At 36.4% G+C, this 23,275-nt stretch overlaps 2 protein-coding genes across 4 annotated transcripts; both read right to left on the reverse strand.

The window, feature by feature from the left end:
- Positions 1–1,567: 1,567 nt before the first annotated feature.
- Positions 1,568–13,318, reverse strand: LOC113046830 (interferon-induced very large GTPase 1). Of its 2 annotated transcripts, none has more exons than XM_026207870.1 (6): positions 13,241–13,318; positions 10,840–10,923; positions 10,637–10,741; positions 7,168–7,206; positions 6,874–6,908; positions 1,568–6,446 (listed from the first exon to the last, which is right to left on the reverse strand). In XM_026207870.1, exons 2-6 carry the CDS (start codon positions 10,841–10,843, stop codon positions 1,704–1,706), a joined length of 4,926 nt encoding a protein of 1,641 aa, XP_026063655.1. In that variant the 5' UTR covers positions 10,844–10,923; positions 13,241–13,318; the 3' UTR covers positions 1,568–1,703. The 2 variants fall into 2 exon arrangements, with proteins under 2 accessions (XP_026063655.1, XP_026063654.1); XM_026207869.1 differs by lacking the exon at positions 13,241–13,318 and adding an exon at positions 12,018–12,349.
- On the reverse strand, positions 13,241–20,406 carry sp100.4 (SP110 nuclear antigen, tandem duplicate 4). 2 transcript variants are annotated; one of them, XM_026207873.1, is made up of 13 exons: positions 20,176–20,406; positions 19,928–20,026; positions 19,627–19,760; positions 19,310–19,363; positions 18,946–18,979; positions 18,688–18,840; positions 18,207–18,340; positions 15,052–15,120; positions 14,773–14,891; positions 14,593–14,695; positions 14,415–14,474; positions 14,168–14,308; positions 13,241–13,340 (listed from the first exon to the last, which is right to left on the reverse strand). In XM_026207873.1, exons 1-13 carry the CDS (start codon positions 20,264–20,266, stop codon positions 13,329–13,331), a joined length of 1,203 nt encoding a protein of 400 aa, XP_026063658.1. In that variant the 5' UTR covers positions 20,267–20,406; the 3' UTR covers positions 13,241–13,328. The 2 variants fall into 2 exon arrangements, with proteins under 2 accessions (XP_026063658.1, XP_026063656.1); XM_026207871.1 differs by lacking the exon at positions 13,241–13,340 and adding an exon at positions 13,755–14,028.
- Between the last annotated feature and the right edge of the window lie 2,869 nt (positions 20,407–23,275).

A 23,275-nucleotide genomic window follows, 5' to 3' on the forward strand; every position in this document is an offset into this window, starting at 1 on the left:
ATACACAGCATTTGTAACAGCTGGATAATTTAGCTACTTTTCAGTACACCACACTACACATGCCACTTAGTGTAAGACTTTAAATGTTTAAGTGCAAATTAACACCTGACGTCTCTTGTAAGTTTGCTACTGTTACAGTTAAAAATCATTGAAGGGTAAAAACATTGGTATGGTGTAAGCAAAACAGCTACAGCAAATAAAACTGATAATGGGTTTGTTAGATTTATAGTGTGAGGTGAGGTGAAGTGTATCGCAAACAAGCCTAATCACAAACTCTGGTTCAAACTTTTAGTTGTGAGAGAATGTTTATATCGAGCTTTGTGAGCCCAGTAAACCTGAACCAGGGTGGCTTTATCAAGTTTTGTCGACTCAAAAATTTGCAACTCTGAGTTGCTACAGGCCACAGGTTGTGCTGTTTTAATTTAGTATCTCATTAACTGGTTACATAGGTAATAAACATTTTGTCACTGATTATATAAAATGTTAACATTTTACTTACCACAGAAGTGTAATTAAACAAGATGCTACTGTTCCCATGATACTTTTACGTTTTTTTTATTTTTATTTATACTATTAAATTGTCATTCATCTCTAATGCTATGAAAATATGAATAGCCCTGTAACCAGTTTGCTGTAATTCTGTTACTTATTTTAATGCTGTCCTCTTCTGTTAATGACAGTAAAACAATCAAAATGGTCTCAGATGACTTCAAACTTCAGCCACGAGTCAGTCAGCAGTTATTAAAGCAAAGAAAAAATAGTTTGAAAACAAAATAAGGTAAACCTAAAAGGATATTTTTCCCGCAGATAATTGACTAATTAATAAAGCTCAAGAAAATGTCTTTATTACAGTTATAGACGTAAACAGTACATTATAATTTCTTTTAATAATGTGAATAGTAATGTGATGGTAAAGGTAACAAAGTTAGTAAAATCCACAGCTACAAAAAGTTGACAAACTTTTTTCTAATTATTTAATTGAAAAAAGAAAGAAAGAACAGTCAAAACATCTGAACATTCAAGAGGGATAATGCTACACATGATAATGTCTGTATAAAATAATTAAAAATTTGGCATCATTTCATAAAATTATATTAAAAGGCCTCTATTAAGTAGTAAAAACAACAAAACTTATTGGCATTAAACTCCGTCCCTACAAGACACTTTGCTTCCACTTTGAGTTTATTTAAAATTTAACCTGTGAAATGTCACCCCGTCCCGTATACGGGACGCCTACGTTGACTATACTATATTACAATCAAATTTAATCTAATCTTGACAAACTATATATCGTTGGAAAGGTCTAAGACTCCCAAATATATATTATACCAATATTTTTTGTTAATAATTATGTAGGAAAAGTAATAGATGAATTTATGACAAGAGTGCACCCTCAGAGATCTACATAACAACAGGAGCTTTACCTTTGTTTAAAAAAAAAGACTTCCTCGTTGCCTTTTTCTCTCTCACATTTTAGAAATAATCAGAAGTTATATATCACTTGAAAACATAAAATCTCAAAATTCATCGTTTAAAACCCATTTTAAAATCAGACATTGCATTACCATGTAAATGGCACATCAAAATCATGTTACAAAAATTTTTCAGTCATGAATTATAAAAATTTAGGTTTGTATCATGCACATTCAAGTCTATCTTCAAAAATGTGAGTGACAGTTAACAGGTTAAGGCAGTGATTAAACTTACAGGTATTTCTCCAAACTCTCTATAGCTTGCTCTTTTGTATAAGATCTCCATTCATTTGGAATCGTACCACAACCGCTGAAAGTTTTGTTATAATACTTTTCCAAGTAATCCTGGAATCGACACACAAACCACTTCCAGTATGGCAGCTCTGAGAGATCAGGCGTGATGGACCAGTTCTCAAACTCTGGACCTGCTGTTCTGTACTCCCTCCATAAAACCTTTTCATCTGATTCAGAATTTGGGTAAAAGGATTGACTATCACTTGCCACTGAAGATGTGCAGAATGAAACAGTAAGATTATTTGTACCTCTGTAAATCATCCCTTTCATCCCACAGTTACGATGGAAGGGAGCAATATGATCTCCAGGATGGTCCTCCATTGTGTTAACACAGACAACTTTACAGAAAGGACATTTGACCCAGCAGCACTGACAGAAATGTTCAATCAATATCTCATCTGGTGGTTTCCTGAACATTGCCATTTCAATATCAGAGAGATTAGTTAAGTGTCTATTCAACTCTTCTGTGATGGGGCGAAGTTCTCTTTTCACAACCTCTTCCAGAAGTTCAAAGTCAGTAATGTCCTGACAGCAGTTGCCAGTGAGATGTTCTTTATTGTATTCAAGCTCGTCTTTCAGACAGTCTGAGAAGATCTCCAGCCACATATTGGCATCTCCACCTTTACTCAAGACTTCAGCTGTTGCTCTCTCAGCAGCTGTGATGACACATTGCTCCTTGTGTCTGATGTTCCCTTTAATCATTGCAACAGATGAGGAGTTACCCTCTGTTATATATGCTTTCACTTCACAAAGGATGAAATCTTCAAAGTGCTCCCTGGGATGATGAATGTACTTCATGAATTTGTAAAAGTCCTCCTCCTCTGCTAGTGCTTTAAGAATGTGTTTCTCCAGGTTTGACCTGTTGCCTTTGAAAGCTGGAATATTGGTCCGCATCTCTCCTGCTAGATCGTTTGCAGTCTTGTTGTAGACACTCTGGAGAATGGGTATTTTCAGCTCACTACAAATCAAGGCGCCAAATACGGCGGCAGATGTTGCACCTTTGCAGAATCCCTGGAAGACGCTGTAGTATTCTGGTTTCTTCTTTTCTAAATAAATCCAGGGATCATTAGCCTCTCTGAAAACCTGATGAAGTTCTGCAAACCTCATACCTGACTGTTGGCACATATAAAGTGTCAAATCAACAATGAACTCTTTTTTGAACTCATATTTTGTGTACATGCACTTGTGCCCTCCAACGGAATCTTTTACAAGTTGTGCAATTTCCTGTATATAACTTGAATTATAACCAGTCTTTGCAACTGATTTAGACTTCACCCGATACTCGGTTTGACGAAGGACATTGTGCATCAGTTGTTTTATTGAGTCTTGCTCTTCTGGGGGTAACAGGGAAGTAACATTGGGATTTCTGCCAGCTTTTTTGATGGGATTTACATACATGATAAAATCAGACACTTGAAAGATGTTTCCAAACGTATTCAATCTGCTTCGCACAAGTGCTGCTTCATGCATTTCATTTAAGATTGTAATTACATCATTTTCTATGTTGATTTCTTTAAAAGGTGGAACATCTGCTGTCAGCTCAGAGACCCACTTTTCCCAAACTGATTCAAACAGTCTTCTCAACTCATTCTCATCCAGAGCAGTGTGCTTAAGACTGAATGCAAGCTCTTTACTCTTCTCTAGGAGTCTTCTTTCATGCAGTGTTTTCTTTCCATCCAGTTTGGTGAGAGCTTCCTTTTGAGAGATTATGTTCTCCAGCTTCCTCTTTGCATCTCTCACAAGCTCCCCATGAAGGTGCTTGATTTTCTCCTGGAATTTCAGTTTCCACTGGATCAGCATTTCCTTTTCTTTGTGTTCTTCGAAGTAATGTTTCATGGAGCTTTTCACCTCTTCAAAAGTCTTTGCCATCACCTCTTCCAGTTCTCTAATTTCAACTTTTTGCAGTTGTCTGTTGTTGATTCTGTTGTGCAATTTGTCTTCAGTCTCCAACATGGCACTTCTGAGACTCCAGGTCCACTTCGCATACTCCTCCTCCAGTTTCCTGTATGTGACAATTTCCAAAGTATTCTTGAAGCTGAAAACAAAGTTTTCATTCAGAAGAGCGTTCCAGAGGTCTCCAATACGATCTCTGAATTGTGTCAGTGTTACACCACTACATTGCGAGGCATGGGACAGAATGGTGCTCTTAAGCTCCTGCACATTTTCACTGTAGCATGGATTGGGTGGTGCCATGGGTGGGCTGCCTTCCCAGAGCTGCGCAAAATACCTCACATCAGTCTTTATATCAAATTTGATGACATCACTGAAACATTCTGCATCACAGACTTCTTCTTTAGCAGCTAGTTGAGTCATTTCATCTAGTTTCTCCTGCAAGCGCCTTTTCCCTACCATGTTCTTCTCACCTGCTGTGATGTCTCCAACATTCTGATGCACAAACATGCAGCTGGGGTTCAGGCGTACCTTCTTCATCCTCAGGAAGGCTTGAACAACAATCTGAAGGATGTCCTGCATCTCAGCTGGATTCTCACCAAAGATATTGATCAGAGTCATGTTTCCGAGACCAACAACAAACGTTGCCATTTCATTATCATGATTTCTCGTTGACCTGCCAGCCAACTCCAGAGCTCGAAGACCCTCAGTATCTACGACAAGAATGTAGTCGAACTGTTTTCTCAGTTCTTCAGACACCTTGACCAGCTGCATGAAGGCTCCTCTGGTGCACCTTCCAGCGCTGACTGCAAACTGCAGTCCAAACATGGCATTCAGCATGGTGGATTTCCCAGTGCTCTGAATCCCTAAAACAGACAACACGAAGACTCTCTGGTCTCCCAGGATTTTGATAAGTTCCCCTAAAACTGCTTGAACCCAAATCAGAGGCACATGAGCTGCATCACCATCCATCAGCTCCAGTGGGTATCCAGAGATCATGAGCTCTGCTACAATCCGTGGGAGAGACCTGACGTCTATTTTACATCTAGATCCTGTATTTTTCTTAACACATACATCTGATTCATATATCTGCCCGATTTCACGAAGGATATGTTCCAAGCCAAATGTTGCTGCATTGAGTTTCTCAGAGAGCATCTCTAGTTGTGACTGTTCTACTGCGAGATGTTCAGATTTATTGTGTTTCTTTTTCAAATCCAGCACTTTTGACCATTTTTCATCATATGTGTGATGAAGAACGGAGAGGTCTTCTGAAGTGTACTCATCCAGAAGGATCCCAAGCCATTTAAGGAAATACGTCTTCTCGTCAACGTTTCTGGAATAAATTTGATCAATAAACAACTTCATGAAATTACTGACGCCAGATGCTTTCTGCTGCTCCCGGATCTTGTGCATTTCTGTTTGTTTTTGGCTATTGTGCATTTCGATGTTATCCCCTTGAGGTCGATGCAGTTCTTTGTTCTTCAGACACCAGTCGTGCCACAGTTTTCCCTGACAAGGCAGAAATGTTTCTTTGATGTTGAACAGTTCCTTCCCCTCCAGCAGTCTTATCATCCACTCTGCTGTCTTCTTTCCTCCCCTGCAGTCATCGTCATTCTCGTCTACTTTGATTCCTGTGTGTTTGCCAATATTCATAAGTTTAAAAACTGACAGTGGTTTTGAGAGGCAGTCTTTGATGGCTCTTCTGACATCCTCAGATACATCAGATTTATTTCTTTGTTTCAGGCCAATTGTATATTTGCCTTCCTGTAGCTTTTTAACACCTGAGTCATCTTCAGTCAGAAGGCAAATGAGAGGCTTTGTGCTGCTGTAGAGCGTTTCCACCATTGCCATACTTTTGTCACTCTTATCAAGATTTGGCAAAAGCACTACATTTATTGAAGAGTCTTTAGTCAGAATTTTTAGCTGTGTCTCATGAGATTGAGCATCACCATGAAGATTACAGAATGCAACACAGTCTGTGAATTTATCGTTTTTATCTCCCGACGGACAGTACCAGGCGATCTCAACCACTCCATCCATCAGCAGGCGGGATTTGCTGCTTCCACAACAGTTTCTGTGAAAGAATGTGTTATGCCGTTCATTGAGCAGATTGTTCATTAATTCAGATTTGGATGCAGAAACTTCGGAAAACCTAAAAAATGCAACCATAGGTGTCCCAGCCTGGGGGATTGTCTGGTTTTTGCTAATGTTTCTTTTGTGTGACTTCCAACTTTTCTTGATTTGTCGGAAGGTCCACAGGGGAAATTCAATCTCTTGGGTGAATGGATTGGGCACAAGCAGAGGAAGAGCATATTGGCACTGTGAGAGTTTTGTTACCATGAGCTGACGTAGGAAATGATCTGCATAGAGGTACACTATCATCTGAATGTCCATTGGGTGAATGGGCTGGATTCTCTGTTCATTTGTTTGTTCAGGTGCAGACCTCTTGAAAATTTTCTCAAAAGCATCGGTCTTTCCTTTATCTAACGCCATGGTTCTTTGTGTGTTGAACACCTCACTGGGTTTTTCTTTTACTGGGATGTATCTTGCTCTGTAATCTGTCATCAGGAGTCTTTGTATATAAGTTTGAACCATGTTCCTCTCCTCACAAGGTTCATACCTCTGTAATGAAGGGGCAGATACCTGCAGGAAGGTGTGTGATTTTAGTTTGCTGTGGAACTTGCCCAAGAGATTAAGCCTACCAACGAGTTGATTGATGTTTTCCCGTTTACAGCTTTCTTTGTCTTCATATTGGGCTAGCCCCTTCACTCCATGTTCAGTGTCTTTTCCCTGAGAAAATAGAAAAGAGCTGTTCATATCCTATATTCATATTTAATCAAATAAATTAAAAATGTATTCAATTTATGTGAAATGAAGTCTAATCAATGAAGTTCACAAATGCTGCATAAATAGTAAAGAAATAGAAAATGAAATTTCTTTAATTATTCTCATGTCATTCCAAACCACAGAACACCCAGAAAGCTCTCGGATTTCATAAAAAAAGTAATAATAATAATTGTGTTTTAAAGATGAATGAAAGTCAAACAGGTTTGGAATGACATAAGGGTGAGCATTAATGGTAAAATATTCATGTTTGGGTGAAACAACCCTTTAAAGTTAAAATTTAAATGTAATCTGTCACTTAGAGGGAAAGCTGTATATCATCAACTTATTTTTATAATCTGCTATGTAGTGTATTTGTGGGATAGAATTTTACCTTGTTATTGCCTGGTTTCAATCGAAATTGACTGCCTAAAATACAAAGCCAAGACAGTAGAGAAATAAAGTTTTTCTGTGTGTAAACATTTGATAAACATCTGTTAATGTTAAACATCTGTTAATGTTAATCAATAATATAAAACTTATTGTTGAAATGATACTATGCTATATAGAATATATATATATATATATATATATATATATATATATATATATATATATATATATATATAAACTATTACTCTGATGGAAAAAGGAGATATCAAATGTTTAGTCATACGGTTGTACTTACTCTCTGGGGCAAAGTCACTTCTTTGTTTTTTTAAAGTTGCTGTAACAGAAATTAAACCAATTACAATTGCTCAACTTCTGCTCACAAAAAAAAACTAAAAAACATGTGTAATCATAAAATCTGAATTCTTAAATTATGAATTCTTGTGTTCTGGAAGTCCTTAATTAATGTCTTGAATTAGTCAGCTGTTGCTATTTATGTATAGTGCTATTGCAGTAGGGCTGCAACAAATTATTATTTTGATCATCGATTAATCTAACAATTATTAGAATGACTAATCGATTATTTCAGATCAGATTTTTCAGTTTTTGGCAGATTTGGTTGTGCTTGGTCTGAAGTAGGGATGGGTGTACCGATCCCTAATATCGATATATCAATATATTGAAAGTATCGATACTCAAATAAAGTAATGTGGGGGTGGTGTTGGCGCAGTGTATAAGACACATGTCTTTGGTGTAAGAGACCCGGGTTTGAATCCACTGTGAGACACCAATGTGTCCCTGAGCAAGACACTTAACCCTTAGTTGCTCCAGAGGCGTGCGACCTCTGACATACATAGCAATTGTAAGTCGCTTTGGATAAAAGTGTCAGCTAAATGAATAAATGTAAAATGTAATGTATTACAATATTACTTACAATATGCATTGAATTGGACAAAAAAAAACCTGTTAGCAAATCACTGTGTAGGATACAGAATGATGACAGAAAAAAACGTGTGTTTGAGTTATTTCACAATAAACAAACTGAAATGGTAGACTACATAATTTGTGCAATTAAATTTATTTAAATTATAGCCTACATTAAGGTTCATATTGATCATGTTCTATTCTGTAATGTAATATAAATCATACACTGCTAGAATGTATTGTATTTTATGCATGCAACAGCCTGTCACTGGCAGTCCCTAATGAAAATGAACCATGGTTTTACTAAAGAGACTGTAGTTCAACTCAGAGACAGACTGGGAGTGAAAAACGGCCCTGGATTTTCTCCCAAATAGGCCCACCACGATTGCAAACAGTCGATACGATCTCACATTACAGCAATCATGTCACATTTATGGCAAAATAACATCACAAAAGCCTTGGTGACCCTGCTGACAAAAACAATAGAAACCATCACAGAAATTCTAATGGTTTCCACTACAAATACCATTACAAAACATCAACTTTTTACCATTAAAACCATTAAATAATGGTATTCTGTAGTGTGTTTTGAGACATATTACATTAGGATTTAGTGGCTTTAAAGGGGTTATATGATGTTGCTAAAAATAACATTATATTGTGTATTTGTAATGCAATGTGTTTATGCGGTTTAAGGTTAAAAAAACTAATTATGTTCCATATAATGTGCATTATTTTTGCTCCTCTATGCCCTGCCTTTCTGAAGCATGTTGATTTTTACAAAGCTCATCGGTCTGTAAAGCGAGGTGTGCTCTGATTGGCCAGCTATCCAGTGCTTTGTGATTGGCCGAATGCCTCAAGCGTGTGATGGAAATGTTACGCCCCTCACCATACTGTGGTGTTGTGTCCCAGCGTGATGAGACAAAACCAATAAAACCCATTACAAATGAGGCATTTGTTGCATTAAATGGGGACACAATTACTGATTATAATGACTTATACTGTGTTTTTATCTTACCTTGCATATCACACCACGTTAAAATATAACCACGTCTGCATTTGGGATTTAGATTTAGATAAAATCCTTTAAATATGAAAACATACTTAAAGGCTGTGACAAGCACCTGACTGTTCTTGCAAAGTTGGATTAGGGTGCTAATCCTCCCGGGTGCCGCAGCATAAATGGCTGCCCACTGCTTCGGGTGTGTGTTCACTGCTGTGTGTGTGCACTTTGGATGGGTTAAATGCAGAGCATGAATTCTGAGTATGGGTGACCATACTTGGCTGAATGTCATGTCACTCACTACAGCAGCGACAAGTCTGCTGGCTGAATATATTTAGCAGCTACTGTTAAATATAAAATACTTAATGCATTATTATTTAATTATTATACCATTAATAATTAACTCATTTTTTCATACTTTAGTACATTAAAGTACAAAAATTTGGTACAGTAGTCATTTTATAATAAAGCCAAGCTAATATTGAGTTGATGATTGATCCTGTGCTGCCATCTAGTGTTAACAGTGGTATCATTTTCATCTTAAAAGTCTTGTATATATATATATATAGTCATGCATCTCACTCCAGCCAGGCAACCAATGTTGGCAAATGGCAACCCTGATATAATATAATTATATAATATAATAATACGTTTTTGTCTTCTGTGTAAAAAAAAAAAAAAAACTTTCCTGGTATATATTTTTGTAATACAACAATTCTGTTTCATAAAATTGGCACCTAACAGCTTAACATTATTTACCTTAGCCTACCTTTGGGGTCTTTACTATTAAATGCAATTATCATAATGTCTCATTTAGCCAATTTTTTATTTAGAGTTGTTGTTTTTTATGTACAGACTGCTTGCTACTGTTTATGATAATTTATGTTGTTAAAATAAAATTTTGCTCTGTAAATGCACTGTCTCCTGGTTTATTTAGCTAGTTTTCAGTACACCACACTACACATGCCACTTAGTGTAAGACTTTAAATGTTAAAGTGCAAAATAACACCTGACGTCTCTTGTAAGTTTGCTACTGTTACAGTTAAAAATCATAGAAGGGTAAAAACATTGGTATGATGTAATCAAAACAGCTACAGCAAATAAAACTGATAATGGGTTTGTTAGATTTATAGTGTGCGAATAACCAAGCACTGACAATAATCAGTCATATTTGCAAAAAATAAAATAAAATTCTGCTTAGGGCCCCATAAAGGTTTCCCTGCCTGTCTTCTTCTCTTGAATTGCATGCAGGAGGGCCGAATTACAATCTTGCACTACAGTCCCACACTGGTCTAACCGCATTGTTGCAGACTTACATCAGGTCATATGAGATCAAATGACAACTTGACAAAAAAAATGTCTTCAACAAAATGTTGTTGTGGATAATGTAATGTAAACTAATCATTTCAGCCCTATACTGCAGTGCCAAGCCTGGTCTTCAACGAGTCCAAAAGGGCCCATGTCACACCTCTCTTTATCTATATTTTTCAAGCGACACCTAAAAACTCATTTCTTTTATTCCCATTTGACTTCATTCTAAATAAAAAAAAAAATATATATATATATATATCTTTGCATTCTCTTTCCTTGATGTCTTCCTATCTAGCTTGTACTAAACCTCATATTACAAGTATGTCTTGTGTTCATTTGCCTCTTTATAATGAATGGTTTATTCCTCAATTGTCTAATGAATAAATTCAGGGATAAAAACAAGATTTAGAAATATTGCCTGTTTAACTGTGTTTAATATTTGTGAAATCTGTCAGTGCAGATGAGCTAATGGTCAACCTTCCTTATATGCATTAAAACAAAATGTAAGTTAGAAAGAAATTGCACTTACTCTCTTGGAATGACTCGTTACTCTTTCTTTTCCTTAGTGCTGATTCCTGACAATGTGTAGACGTTTTTGTAATGTCTTTATTATCAGCCTTTGATAAAAGAGAACCTGTAACATGAAAATATAATACTTTAGCTTGCATGTGCAAAGACAATGTGTTCACTAAATTGGTCATAAAGATGATGATTATGGATTTGTTTGCTTACCCATGATGATGTCCTACAGTAGATCAGACCGATCCCTTCTCCAGCTTAAATCAGGATAACTGCATCAGAGAGCACTGTGATTGACTGAAAAAAATGAGGCAAAAAAAAAAGCCATACAAGTCAGCCTGATACTATTAAAGAAAATCAAAAGCTGATTTACTAAAAGATAATTCATACTCTATAAATGCAAACACAACAGGAAGTGCAGTTGCATGCATTATCACTATATGTCACATGATATGAATACTTGCACATCCAGATCAACGCTGTCATCTGCTTACAGACAAAAAAAAAACTTACAACCAACACTTGTCTAATAATCAAGATTTGAGGAAGAGGCTCTAGCTCTGACATAATTTAATGTGTAAAACCTCAATTGTGATTGCAACATTTTAAAAATGTTTACTTAAATTTCACCAACGCTATTTTTATGGAACCTTCATTTTCTAAAAACTGGAATAAATAAAAAATATATATATAGCTCTTAATCACCATTGCCAATAGTACAACATATTAAAAGTAGCCTATGTGTACAGTGACCAACATTGTTATTAGCATAATATTTTGAAAAACAACACAACACACCTGCCACCTTACCTTTGGCACACAGCCAAATGAAATATTCACCTCTTACTGTTCAGTCTATTATATTGCACCAGTCTTTTAACCTCACCCACACAGGCAAATAAGAAGAACAAGCAGAGCTTCCATGATTTTCTTAGGTAATGTCTGAGCGTAATTCATTTGTATCCTTCAGTGTGTTGATGACTTGTAGCCTACTACTATTTGCTGTGAGACAAAGGGCCCTGGAGAAAGCAGATTGCTGGACCTGCTGTAGCCTACTGGTACAGATATCAAATGTAAACATAATAAATTATTAACAAACACCTGCCTGCCAATAAGAAAATCAAACTTTTATCCATCCTAGAAACTTCTGCTAGTGGCTTTGGAACTGTCAATCTTTTGAGACGCTGTTTCTGCTGCAATTGTTTACTTAAGTATTTGTTTTTGTGCGTTTTTATTCATTTAGTTTGCATTCGGTATTTAAAATAAATTCATACATTAAATGAAGTACAAAACACAATGTAATGTAACATGGTGTAAATATAAATCGCGGACTCCGGGGTATAAAATATCGTTAATCGCAAAAGATAAAGAAGTCAGATTATAACACGTACCGTCAGATGATTCCAGAGACTGGAGGATAAACTGACCTCACCTCACTCGCTTCACTCACTCGGAGAACTCAGAAATGAAACTTACAGTAAGAGAAACGAAACGAAACTAATAGTGACTACCATTTTTCCAGTTCTTGTTAAATCCGTCAGGGATGTGCGAAGTTGGGATTCATGACCTTTTTCTTTTGTTTACACTTTGGTGCAGGCAAACTAACTTTAAAATGCCTCAAAGCGTGTATTATATAGCGGGGTCAAAATGAATTCCTACTGGTTTTCCCCACAATGGTCAGGATACATTTTTGTTGTTGCTTTTGACTGCGTTGACAATAGTGATGCAGAAGTGTACACTGGTGATGTAGACTACCTGAGAGAAAAAAGATTTTACAGAGAGTGATCCAAATTTCAGCAGCAAGAAAATTTTTTTTGTGTGTGTGTGCGTGTGTGTACAATATCAAGGTTAGACCTATGCGAATAAGGGCTGTAAATAGGGAGTAACCTACGTGTTAAGAAAAATATAATTAGCCTAAATTTTTTTTTCAGAATGTAATTTTATTTTTAAACCTAGTCTGTGGGGTAAAACGCCCCCACTGTAGTAACTCTGTTTTTCCATCAAATGTATACCAACTAGGTGGTTGAATAAATATATGTGAACTTCATATTTAAAATGACCTTAAGTTAGCATCAGGTAGTTAGCTATCCAGTTAGCATCAACATATAGAATATATATAACATATAAAAAATATAAAAACGCTAAACAGGGCAAAACGCCGCCTTTGGTACAAAATATATTTGTTGTTAAAAAATCGGATAACATGAAAAAAAATTTCATTCTAGGATTATAATTTAGGCCTATGCCATTGTCTCTATGATTCTGGACATATAAATTTTTGCTTTACAAAAAAAAAAATGCTTTTTTTACCCCCTCTCTAACCTATGTACTGGCACACAAAGGGAAACTGACATTAGAAATCATTGTAAGACACAGTAATTTTATAAAAGAATCATCTGCATAATTTGAATAGCATGAAATGGAGGGATTTCACCACCATGAGCGGTCTGATTGGTATCTCCTTCCTACACACTCTTGACACATATAAGCCAGGGTAGTGCCATATTTATTTTGACAGGATCAAATGAGAGATGAAGGATAGAAGTGTGGATCTGATCGAAAATCAAACTATAAAAACAGATTAAACATTCACAAAAAGAATATAATGTAATACTTTTGCTGATGGTAATGGACTGTGCTACAAATTGGTCCAAGTAAAGGAGGGACATCAGTTTCTTTGGATGATTATTTTGTAGATCAGCCTATTTAATGACCTGAAACACACACACATACACACGTTTGTTTTTGTGAAAAGTGGGGACATCCCATAGGCGTAATGGTTTTTATACTGTACAAAATGTATATTCTATGGCCCTTCACCAACCCTACACCTAACCCTAACCCTCACAGGAAACTTTTTGCATTTTTACTTTCTCAAAAAAAAAAAAAAAAAAACTGATTCTGTATGATTTATAAGCGTTTTGAAAAATATGGACATGGCTTATGTCCTCATAAGTCACCCTCTCCTTGTAATACCTGTGTCATACACGTGTCATTATACAGAGTTGTGTCCTGATATGTGACAAAAACAAGAGCACACACACACACGCACACACACACACACACACAGTTTTTCTATTTTTTATTCTATTTTCTATTGTATGAGATTGTATTATTATTATTATTTAAGAAGAATATTAATGAATATTCCCCACCTCACCAGTATATATTTATATACAAGTAAATAACACTGAACACACTGAACATAATTGTTTATAACTGAACTCCATCAAATATTGTCTAAATTTATTTTCCTTAACTTATAATTTCTGTACAATACTCACAAATGTTATCATACATTCTAATAAAATACTTCTTTTTAAGGTTGTGATGTTACAGGGGCTTAAAGACTGTTTCAAACAGTTCCTTGAGCCTAAAGGTCATTCTACTGAAGTCATTATCCTACAGGAAAAGAAATGGGGAAAAAGACTGTATTTAGTCTATAGAAAAAAAAGCTTTTATCAAAAATGTATCAATTTATTAAATATTAATTATTCATAATTATTTAGAATAAATTGATTAGCTACATTTCCAAACTCACCCTGTTGGCGGTGCAGTGGTGGAAAACGTATTCAATCGCTGTGATAAACTCTTGCACTGTTTGATAGTCATTATTCTCCAAGTTCATTCTCACTCTGCCCAGCATCATGGGACCACAGATGTTCTCACTGTATCCTGGAGCCTGGACACCCGCAGGGCAGACGTCACATGAATGTACACCATGTATAAGAGCTTTAAATATTTAAATGATCCAGAGCAGGACAGACAAACAGGCAGATGATATTTACATTGGCACACAGGTCAGTCTTGCTCTCGTGTAGCAGGTGTAAAAGCAGATACTGGCAGTGCTAGAACAAACAACAAACATACCTAAGTGTTAAATTTTTTCCCTTTACAATGAAATAAATGTTGTTTTGGACCCCACTGACTTCCACTTTATGGGCTAAAAAATTGCATGAACTTTACCAGTGTGTACTGAGAGACTGGACTGCTCAAAACATCCTCTTGGGTTCTTTGACTAGAACTGTCCATCTTCTTCATCACACAAAATGTGCAGCTCCACTGGCTTCTGTACGCACAAAACACACAGTGTTACACAGCCACAGTTTAGTCTGTGTAATCCAGCATGATTTCTCTGTCTCTTACCCATGTGAGTCTCCGTCTGGAGCTGGTAGGTGACAGCGTGAATGAAAAGCTCGTGGACACTCGTCACAGCACAAAAGCTCTCCATCAGAGTTACACACGAAACACACGTCATCATTCAGCTGCGACAAGAGTTCATTCAGAAATAAACTACTGTATATGTTATGGAGCACACTGTAGAAATTCTCATCAGCTCATCAAATTCATCAGCAGTTCTGATGAGATTTTGGTGGTCTTGTTGATGCTTTGACATGACTGTAATTGAGAGGGAAGTTATCTTACTTGGTTCTGATCCGGTTCTTGGCAGATCTCACAATCACAGTTGACTGCATGTGGTTCCAAAACTCTTTTCTGAAAGTATGTGAAAGCACATTAGTATTGTGTATACTGCACAATCATTTGATCAGACCTTGCCATACACTAGAAAATAAAGGGGATTCACAGTGATGCCTTAGAATAATATTTTTATCTAAATGGTTCCATAAAGAACCTTTAACATCTGAAAGTTTTTGCGGGAAAAGAAGGTTCTTCCGATTATAAAAAGGCCAGAAAGAGATGGTTCTTTTAAAGAAGGCAAGTTTATTTATATAGCATATTTCGTACACAATGGTAATTCAAAGTGCTTTACATAAAACAAAGTAAAATAATTATGAAGACAAATAATAACAAAAATAAAAAGCAATTTTTAAACGTTTAAAATGATTAAAAAGTTTACTTATTTAAAATGAATTTAAAAACAGTTCGAAAATTATTTTACATAAAAAAACCCAGAGAAAATACAGTGCAATCAGTTCAGATATTGCACAATAGCAAAACAGTCAAACTCTGAGGAAATCATTGATAGCATTTCTGTGACCTTTTCAACAAAAGCTGGAGAGTATTTTGGAGGCCTGTAAATAATAATAAACATAATGTGTGGAGCACCTTTCAGCACAATCCCTAGATATTCAAAAGCCAAGTACTGACCAAATGACACTTGCTTTTATTGATAGATATCTTTAAATAGAGCAGCTACACCTCCACCTCTCCTAACAGTCCTGCGTGTAAGTGAAGTTAGGAGGGGTTGCTTCATTGAGGACTGTTGCACTGCAGCTGTCTTCTTGTCACAGTGTCTGGGTTGTGTTCCCTGGGTGTCCACTAGGTGTCCTCCGTTCCCACAGTGTCTGTCATCTTATCACTTCCTGTTCCCTTATTTGGTCACCTTCCTCCTTGTTTTAGTTAATTGATTGTTCCCTCACCTGCCTCCAGTTTCCCCATTATCCTTCTGTGTATTTATACCCGGTCTGTCTGAGTCTTTGTCACGGAGTCCTTGTCGTATGAATGATACCTTCCAGAGTCTGCTCTTCCCGTGTGTTCTTGTTTTGTTTTTATGTTTTGGGATTTTCTGGTTTTGACCCTGCCTGGACTGTTTACCCCTTTGGATTGCCCTCAATAAACCTTTTTACCTGCATTTGGATCTCTCCCATGCTTCTTGTATCACCGTACATGACACTTCTAGCCATGTTTCATTTAGAAACATAAAATCCAGATTGTTTGTGGTTACAAAGTCATTGATTAGAAATGATTTTTATTTTAGTGAGCGTATGTTTAAAGATGCAAACTTGATGGCAGTGCTTTGTGTCTTTAACAATCTTAGTTTGATGCATAATGGGCCGCAGATTAGATGAGTTTGCCCTTCGGCTTGAGAAGGCCTTAGACTTTCTAGCACATGATAAAACTGAAATAGAGAAAGCTACAGGCACACTAGGTTCCCGCTTGTTCTGTAAACATTTGTGAATGTTGCTGCTATTATAGTTGGGTCCCGAAACATATCACTGAGAGCTGCTATCAGTTGTTTTAGGTTCAGCAGATTTAGCACCTTCAGCAGATTTAGGGTTTGGACCTTGGCGTTGTGGCAGCGGTTGGAGAGCTCTCATAGGAACTGGGCCCACAGGCTTTAGTGGATGGGGGGCCCGCCATTTTTTTGTATATATCTGAGGGCTTGCAGCAAATGAGTTACAAAGTTTAGTCCCAGCATACACCAATTCTTCCATTTGGGGGGGGGGGAGTCGTGGCCTAGTGTGGGAAGTAGTGGGCTAGTGGGTGAGAAGTCATGGCCTAGTGGAGGGGAAGTTGTGGCCTGGTGGTTAGAGAGTGTGACTCCTAACCCTAGGGTTGCGGGTTCGAATCTCAGACCGGCAATACCATGACTTAGGTGTCCTTGAGCAAGACATGGAACCCCCAACTGCTCCCAGGCACCACAGCATCAATGGCTGCCCACTGCTCCGGGTGTGTTTACAGTGTGTGTGTGTGTGGGTGTGTGTGTGTTCACTGCTCTGTGTGTGTGCACTTTGGATGGGTTAAATGCAGAGCACAAATTTTGAGTATGGGTCACCATACTTGGCTGAATGTCATGTCACTTTAAAGTGTCACATCACTTTATAAAATGGGACATCAACCTTTATTTTCTATGAGAAGCAAAGAAGTGGAGATGCCGGAGAGAGGGATAATGTGTCCGGTGAGCGGGGCTGTGTCTCTGGTGTTTCCGGTGGCTGTTTTCCAGAAAGTCATGCCTGGGTGCTGAATCTTGTAGCTGTTTTGATATATCACAGTCTGTCTGTGAGGAGCTCTGTGGTAAGGGCTCAGCTGGGATAGTGTCCATCAACAGTGCTTGTTTTGGCTGCGTGGTGTTATCAGTGTCCTTGTGGGATATGTCAACCACATGATGACTCGGACACGGTGTGTGTGTGCTGAATGGATAGACACACTCTGCTGAAGGATGACGGAGGAAGAAGTAGATATTTTCCCTAAGCACACTAGCACCAAGTTTGTTTGGGTGGAGGCCATTTGGTTTAAAAAGTTGTCTATGGCCCCAGAAAAGATTGAAGTTGTTGATGAAATTCACACCTTTTATACGACAAGATCTTTGTAGCCATGTGTTCAGCCCAAGCATCCGTGAAAACATATTTGTTCGCCTTCCTGGGAGTGGTCCACTGATGAACGACTTGTTTATTTTTAAGAGTGTACCAACAACAAACAACAATCATTTGCATAGTATGAAAAACAAAAAAATGGAAGTCAATGGCTACCATTGACAGTTTGGTTACCAACATTTAACAGAAGAAAAAAATCATTTAGGTTTGGAACAACATGAGGGGGAGTAAATGAAGACAAGATTTCCATATTTGAGTGAGCTGTCCCTTTAATGTAAACACTTAAAAATAACATTAAAAAAGAACTCTAATTGTATCAATATAAATACGGTGCAAACATCAGGCATAATCATATGTGATCTCTAAACCTCTCCCAGATTTTTCTAGGATTTAATATTGAATATAAAAACAATGTTAATGGACCCTCATGGGGTCACAATGTCTTGTTTGTTTCTCTGAATTGAATCAATTGAAATCAGAAATTTTCACAATTTTAAATGTTTACTATTTAGTATTTTCTTTTACCTTTATAAGCTTCCCAAGAGGCATTCCATGGGACACAATGTCTTTCTTCCATGTTCCATCTGGTTTGTTCAGTCTGATGAAATCCTCAGGTGTCAGCCAGAAATCCTCAGTTCTTATGCATCTCCTACAACGCCCTGAGATAAAGTCAAAACTGAGTGCGAAATTCTTGTACCACTGCAGTCAAGCAGTGAATTTACATTCATTGTTGATATGTAGGAGAAAAAGCAGTACGGGACTCTGCCTACAAATACCCTGATAGTGCCTCTAGTGGAGGTCTCAGATAAAAATTGCAGCGTAATACATCTTCAGCAAGTTATTTCAGGTTTTGCAGAAATGTAGGCAGAGTCACATATTTCCAATGAGCCTGGCTTGTGGGAAACAGATAACTTGTCTTCAAAAAATGTTATAGTTGTGCATGTAAAACACTGAAAACATATTAATATTCATAACAACTGTAATAAAAGCATTCCCACTCACACACCTGTGGAAAATCGATATTTGTGTAGAATGCCAGAATCAGATCCACATGTAACAGGTAAGACTGGACCTTCAAACACGCTCATGTCAATAGCGTCGTCCTCATCTTCATCTTCATCATCATCGTCTTTATTGTCTTCAATCTTTTCATGTGATTCTACAACAAATACACAAATATCACTAAACAGAATACAAAGTTTTTCTTATTCTAAAAAACTGTTGTAATGATCTTATTTAAAGGAATCTTCCCCCATTTACTCACCTTGTTTTTGCAAACCCTCATAGCTTTTTCTCTTCTGCAGAACATGAAAGGAGAACTTTTGGTAGTATTTTATTTTACAGTACTGTTACTCATTTACACACTTTGTACTTAGAATAGTAATGACAAAAATTAGGTAAAAACTACAGTACGTACTGACCCTGAACCTAGCCCATGTAGTCACCTTATATTACCAGTACTTTCTTTACACTGTAAGAACACTGTAAGTGCACATACTGCAAAATAAAGTGCAACCGAAATTTTGATGAACATCTTCGTCACTCTTAAGTCACATTTGAAAGCTTCAGCCTAGAAAGGTTAAGTTTTCCATGAAATCAGATCTACAATGATCGAAAAGCAGCCAAACCTTTGCATCCTGAACACTGCTTTTTTTAAAGGTTGAAGCTGAAAGAAATCCATCCTATGAACAGAAAAAGAACAAATTTAGAATTTGTCATGAACCCATGTATACTGTATATGACAGTAGTTGTTTATATTATCTATATTGTGTCCATTCTTGTTTCAGGGAAATGTTATTTATTTCATTTGTGTTTTTGCAAAATATGATTTTCTAAAAGATCATCGGCTACTCGTGAATCACCAAGTCCATATTAACCGAAAAAAAAAAAAAAAAACCAGTTTAGTGCATTAGTTAAAACTGTTATCGAAACCAATCTTATGCACCTCTATGAGTTTCTGGAGTGGAATCCCACTGCAAAGGATGCTGGTCCTCCACTTTTTGTTCTTCTCTTTCATTCCAAACCTCTCAAACTCAGTGGGCTTGAACCATTGTTCCTCACTGAAGATGCATTTCTGCTCTGAAGACAGAAAAATGATCTATGTTCAACTACTACTGGAATTACTTTGCTTCGTCTGGATGTTCTAAATGCTCCAGAATTACAATCTTAAAACATTTAAAAAAAATGTGTAGCTCTTAATAAACATTACTCAAATCTTGAACATGTAGAAACGTTTTTGCACTTACTATCATAATATTTTTTCAAATACAGGACACCCTCTTTATAGCCACATGTAACAGGAAGTTGATATTTGTTTTGAGTGTTTTTTTGTCCTGAAGATGATTCTGAAACAAGTGAAATCAAAATTGAAAAACTTAAATCTTCTCAATAACATGTTTGGCAGTTTAAATGTGCATTTGGCAGTGTAAAAAGAACATCTACTTGATTCATCACTGTTTTGTCATCATTAGTAAAAAATCGTTTCTGGACTTACTGGGGGAGTTTTGTTTCTTGACTTGTTTCTTCTTCTTAGAATGGGAGGACGACCCCGTCTGCTGTCTCTTCTTACAGCTCTGTTTCTTCATCCTCCTCTGTTTTATCGCTTGATGTCAGTCAGATTCTAGAATGTTCTGAAAGAGTCATTTCGTGAAGGAGACTTTCGTATCTTCAGCATTATTTGAACATCAGGAAGTGGATGTGTTCCTCCATGTTGAGTTTTCTGTGGTGTAATAACTCCCCTCCCACACTCACAGCATTGAAACTGAAAGCTGCTTCCTGGTCCAGTGCCTTTGCATCTGAGTGAATATAAAAATGAAAAAATATTCACATAAGGATATGTTTAACTAAAATTAATTAATGCAGTTCAAATATTTCAATGCAGTTAACGCACTATCCACACCCTCAGGCTTGTATGTCATTTTGCATTGATACACAGAAGACAAATATGATGCATTTCAAGATATTGGGGCAAAAATGCTTTTGTGTGAGTATTTGTCTCATATTTATATAATATATGATAACACCATCTTAAACTTGGGGATAATTCTGTATTTGGTTGCATTCATTATGAAGGTATGAACTTTTTTAAATATCACATTTAAAAATCTAGAGTTTAATCATATCTAAATATTTCTTCAAATGAAAAACTTACTATTTCCTTACAGGTACCTATAGTGGGTTAACTAATTCTAATTTACTTCTTTGCATTGGAATTTGAAACCCTTTCTCTTTTTAACCTTAAATACTACACTAAGCGTAATATAAGTAGTCCTAATATAAGTAGTCCTAAATAAAGCTGCATTTTACGATTCACGCCACATTAAGTGCGCCAAAAACTGTATTTATTGTTTACATTTCGTATTAAACCTTACAGAGATTGAGACTGTTTCATATCGCAAGCAGGGTTGCTAATTTGGCATGAGATTTACATGGGCAGAGTAATATTTATTTTATCAGATTTGAAGATGCACACTGGGTGAACATACTTTAATCTACTACTGTATATGCTTCTTACACTAAAATATTGCTCTCCCTTTCCTCTAGCTCTCCCTACTGGTCACTACCTTACATCCCACCTTGAAATATGTGCTCATTCATCAAAATTAACCACACCTCAAATCTCTCAACATAAAACAGTATAAATACTTTCCAATACAGTTATTCAAATAATTATTTTGACTTAACATGAATATAAATTGGCATCACTTAATAAACATCTTTGCCCAACAGATATTAGACTTGTAATACCTTAAAGGGATAGTTCACCCAAAAATGAAAATTGAATGTTTATTTGCTTAACCCTAGGGCATCCAAGATTTATGTGACTTTGTTTCTTCAGTACAACATAAACTGAGATATTTAACTCAAACCATTGCAGGCTGTTAGTCATACAGTATAATGCAAGTGGATGGGAATCGCGGTCAGTTCAATGAACTGAACAGTATATATATATATATATATATATATATATATATATATATATATATATATATATATATATATATATATATATATATATATTTTTTTTTTTTTTTTTTTTTTTTTTTTTTTTTGATGCACTAAAATGCCTGTGTAAAATGCTGTGTAGCTGTATCCCAAAGTGGAGTGTGCTCACTTTGAAGACCAGGCCTCGGAAGTGCATGAGGTTCTTCGCCTTTGCAGGATTTCCTAATTCTGCCAGCGGTGCGAGAGAAGAGCTGACTACAGAAAAAACTACAAAATACACACATACACATAGCAGTTTAAATGCTGACTGATAACTTACAAAGGTGCGATCTTATATAGTTTATTTATTTTCTTGACCATGGTGATCATATGTGGAAAGTTTTGCAACCCGGATTTTTTAGGCAGTTAACCATAAAAATAAAACTGAAGAAAGAAAAATAGAGCATAGTAAAGCTTAATGTTCAGTGGTAGCTGTGACAGCTGAACAGTGCTCTGTCTGACCAGTCCGAGTCACTCAGATGCAGTCTTTCATATAGTTAGCAATGATTTATTAATATTCTGACAATAAATGCTGTTACTTTTAATTTTCCAAATAATCAGAGGTGGACTGTAAGGAAGTACATTCATTAAGTATACTATCAAATATGAAGTACTCTTTTACAACATATGATGCATTGTTGTAGATTAAACTACCCAACAATTTGTTTAGTAGGCAACTTTAAATTTAATAACCTTGAACATATTTAGAAGTAAACTTTAACATACACCATAGGTAGTGCAGAAGTAATGTTGGTTGCACTTTATTTTACAGAACGTGTACTAACATGTACTTATAGTGTACTTACAGTGTATTTAATCTAAGAAAGTTCTGGTAACACAAGGTAACTACATGGGGTAGGGTTAGGTTTAGGGGTAGGTTCAGGGTTAGTACCTAGTTATTACATAGTTATTGTAATTACTATAATAAGTACATAGTATGTACATGAGGAACAGGACTGTAAAATAAAGTACTACCGTAATGTTAATATAATTTTTTTCTCAGAACAATTCTGTACATACTTTTACTTTTACTCTCAATATCTTAAGTATATTAGAGTATGCAAGATAATAATTTTATTTAAAGGACATTGTTACACCTGCTACACGAGAGCAAGACCAATGCAAATCTCATATTTAGGAAATTTCCGTTCGTTATCTGGCTCGGCTCTGTGTTCATCTTCAGTTCTCTCTTCACAGCAGTTCAGTCAGTGTACTGTTTGAGTGCATGCATTACTCCGGGATATTGGTTTGTTTGAACTCAGAGGAAGTGTCAGCCACATTAAAAAAGTTAACAGCTTAAGTCAATTGTGCATTAATGTTTATTGGAGACGTGAACCATTTAAAATGATTCAGTTCGATTTGGTAACATCGAATGATTCGTTCGTGAACCGGATATCACAAACTGCTTTGTTTTGTTCTCTCTCACAACAGAGACGGAAGAGAAGACAATGCTGAGTAAAGTTGTAGTTTTTGCTATTTTTGGACCAAAACGTATTTTCGATGCTTCAAAAAATTCTAACTGACCCTCTGATGTCACATGGACTACTTTGATGATGTTTTTCTTACCTTTCTGGACATGGACAGTATACCGTACACACAGCTTCAATGGA

The sequence above is a fragment of the Carassius auratus genome, chromosome 28 (genome assembly GCF_003368295.1).
Source record: "Carassius auratus strain Wakin chromosome 28, ASM336829v1, whole genome shotgun sequence".
NCBI lineage: Eukaryota > Metazoa > Chordata > Actinopteri > Cypriniformes > Cyprinidae > Carassius > Carassius auratus.

What these genes read in the sequence shown, in the direction of transcription:
- LOC113046830 (XM_026207870.1), bottom strand. An exon ending in AAGTGACTTTGCCCCAGAGA is followed by an intron (nt 6,909 to 7,167) that starts GTAAGTACAACC and finishes TTTGTATTTTAG; the next exon opens with GCAGTCAATTTCGATTGAAA. An exon ending in TGAAACCAGGCAATAACAAG is followed by an intron (nt 6,447 to 6,873) that starts GTAAAATTCTAT and finishes CTATTTTCTCAG; the next exon opens with GGAAAAGACACTGAACATGG.
- sp100.4 (XM_026207871.1), bottom strand. Translation starts at nt 20,266, where the DNA reads ATGAAGAAACAGAGCTGTAAGAAGAGACAGCAGACGGGGTCGTCCTCC. An exon ending in GCAGTGTTCAGGATGCAAAG is followed by an intron (nt 18,980 to 19,309) that starts GTTTGGCTGCTT and finishes CATGTTCTGCAG; the next exon opens with AAGAGAAAAAGCTATGAGGG. An exon ending in CTCTTGGGAAGCTTATAAAG is followed by an intron (nt 15,121 to 18,206) that starts GTAAAAGAAAAT and finishes ACATACTTTCAG; the next exon opens with AAAAGAGTTTTGGAACCACA.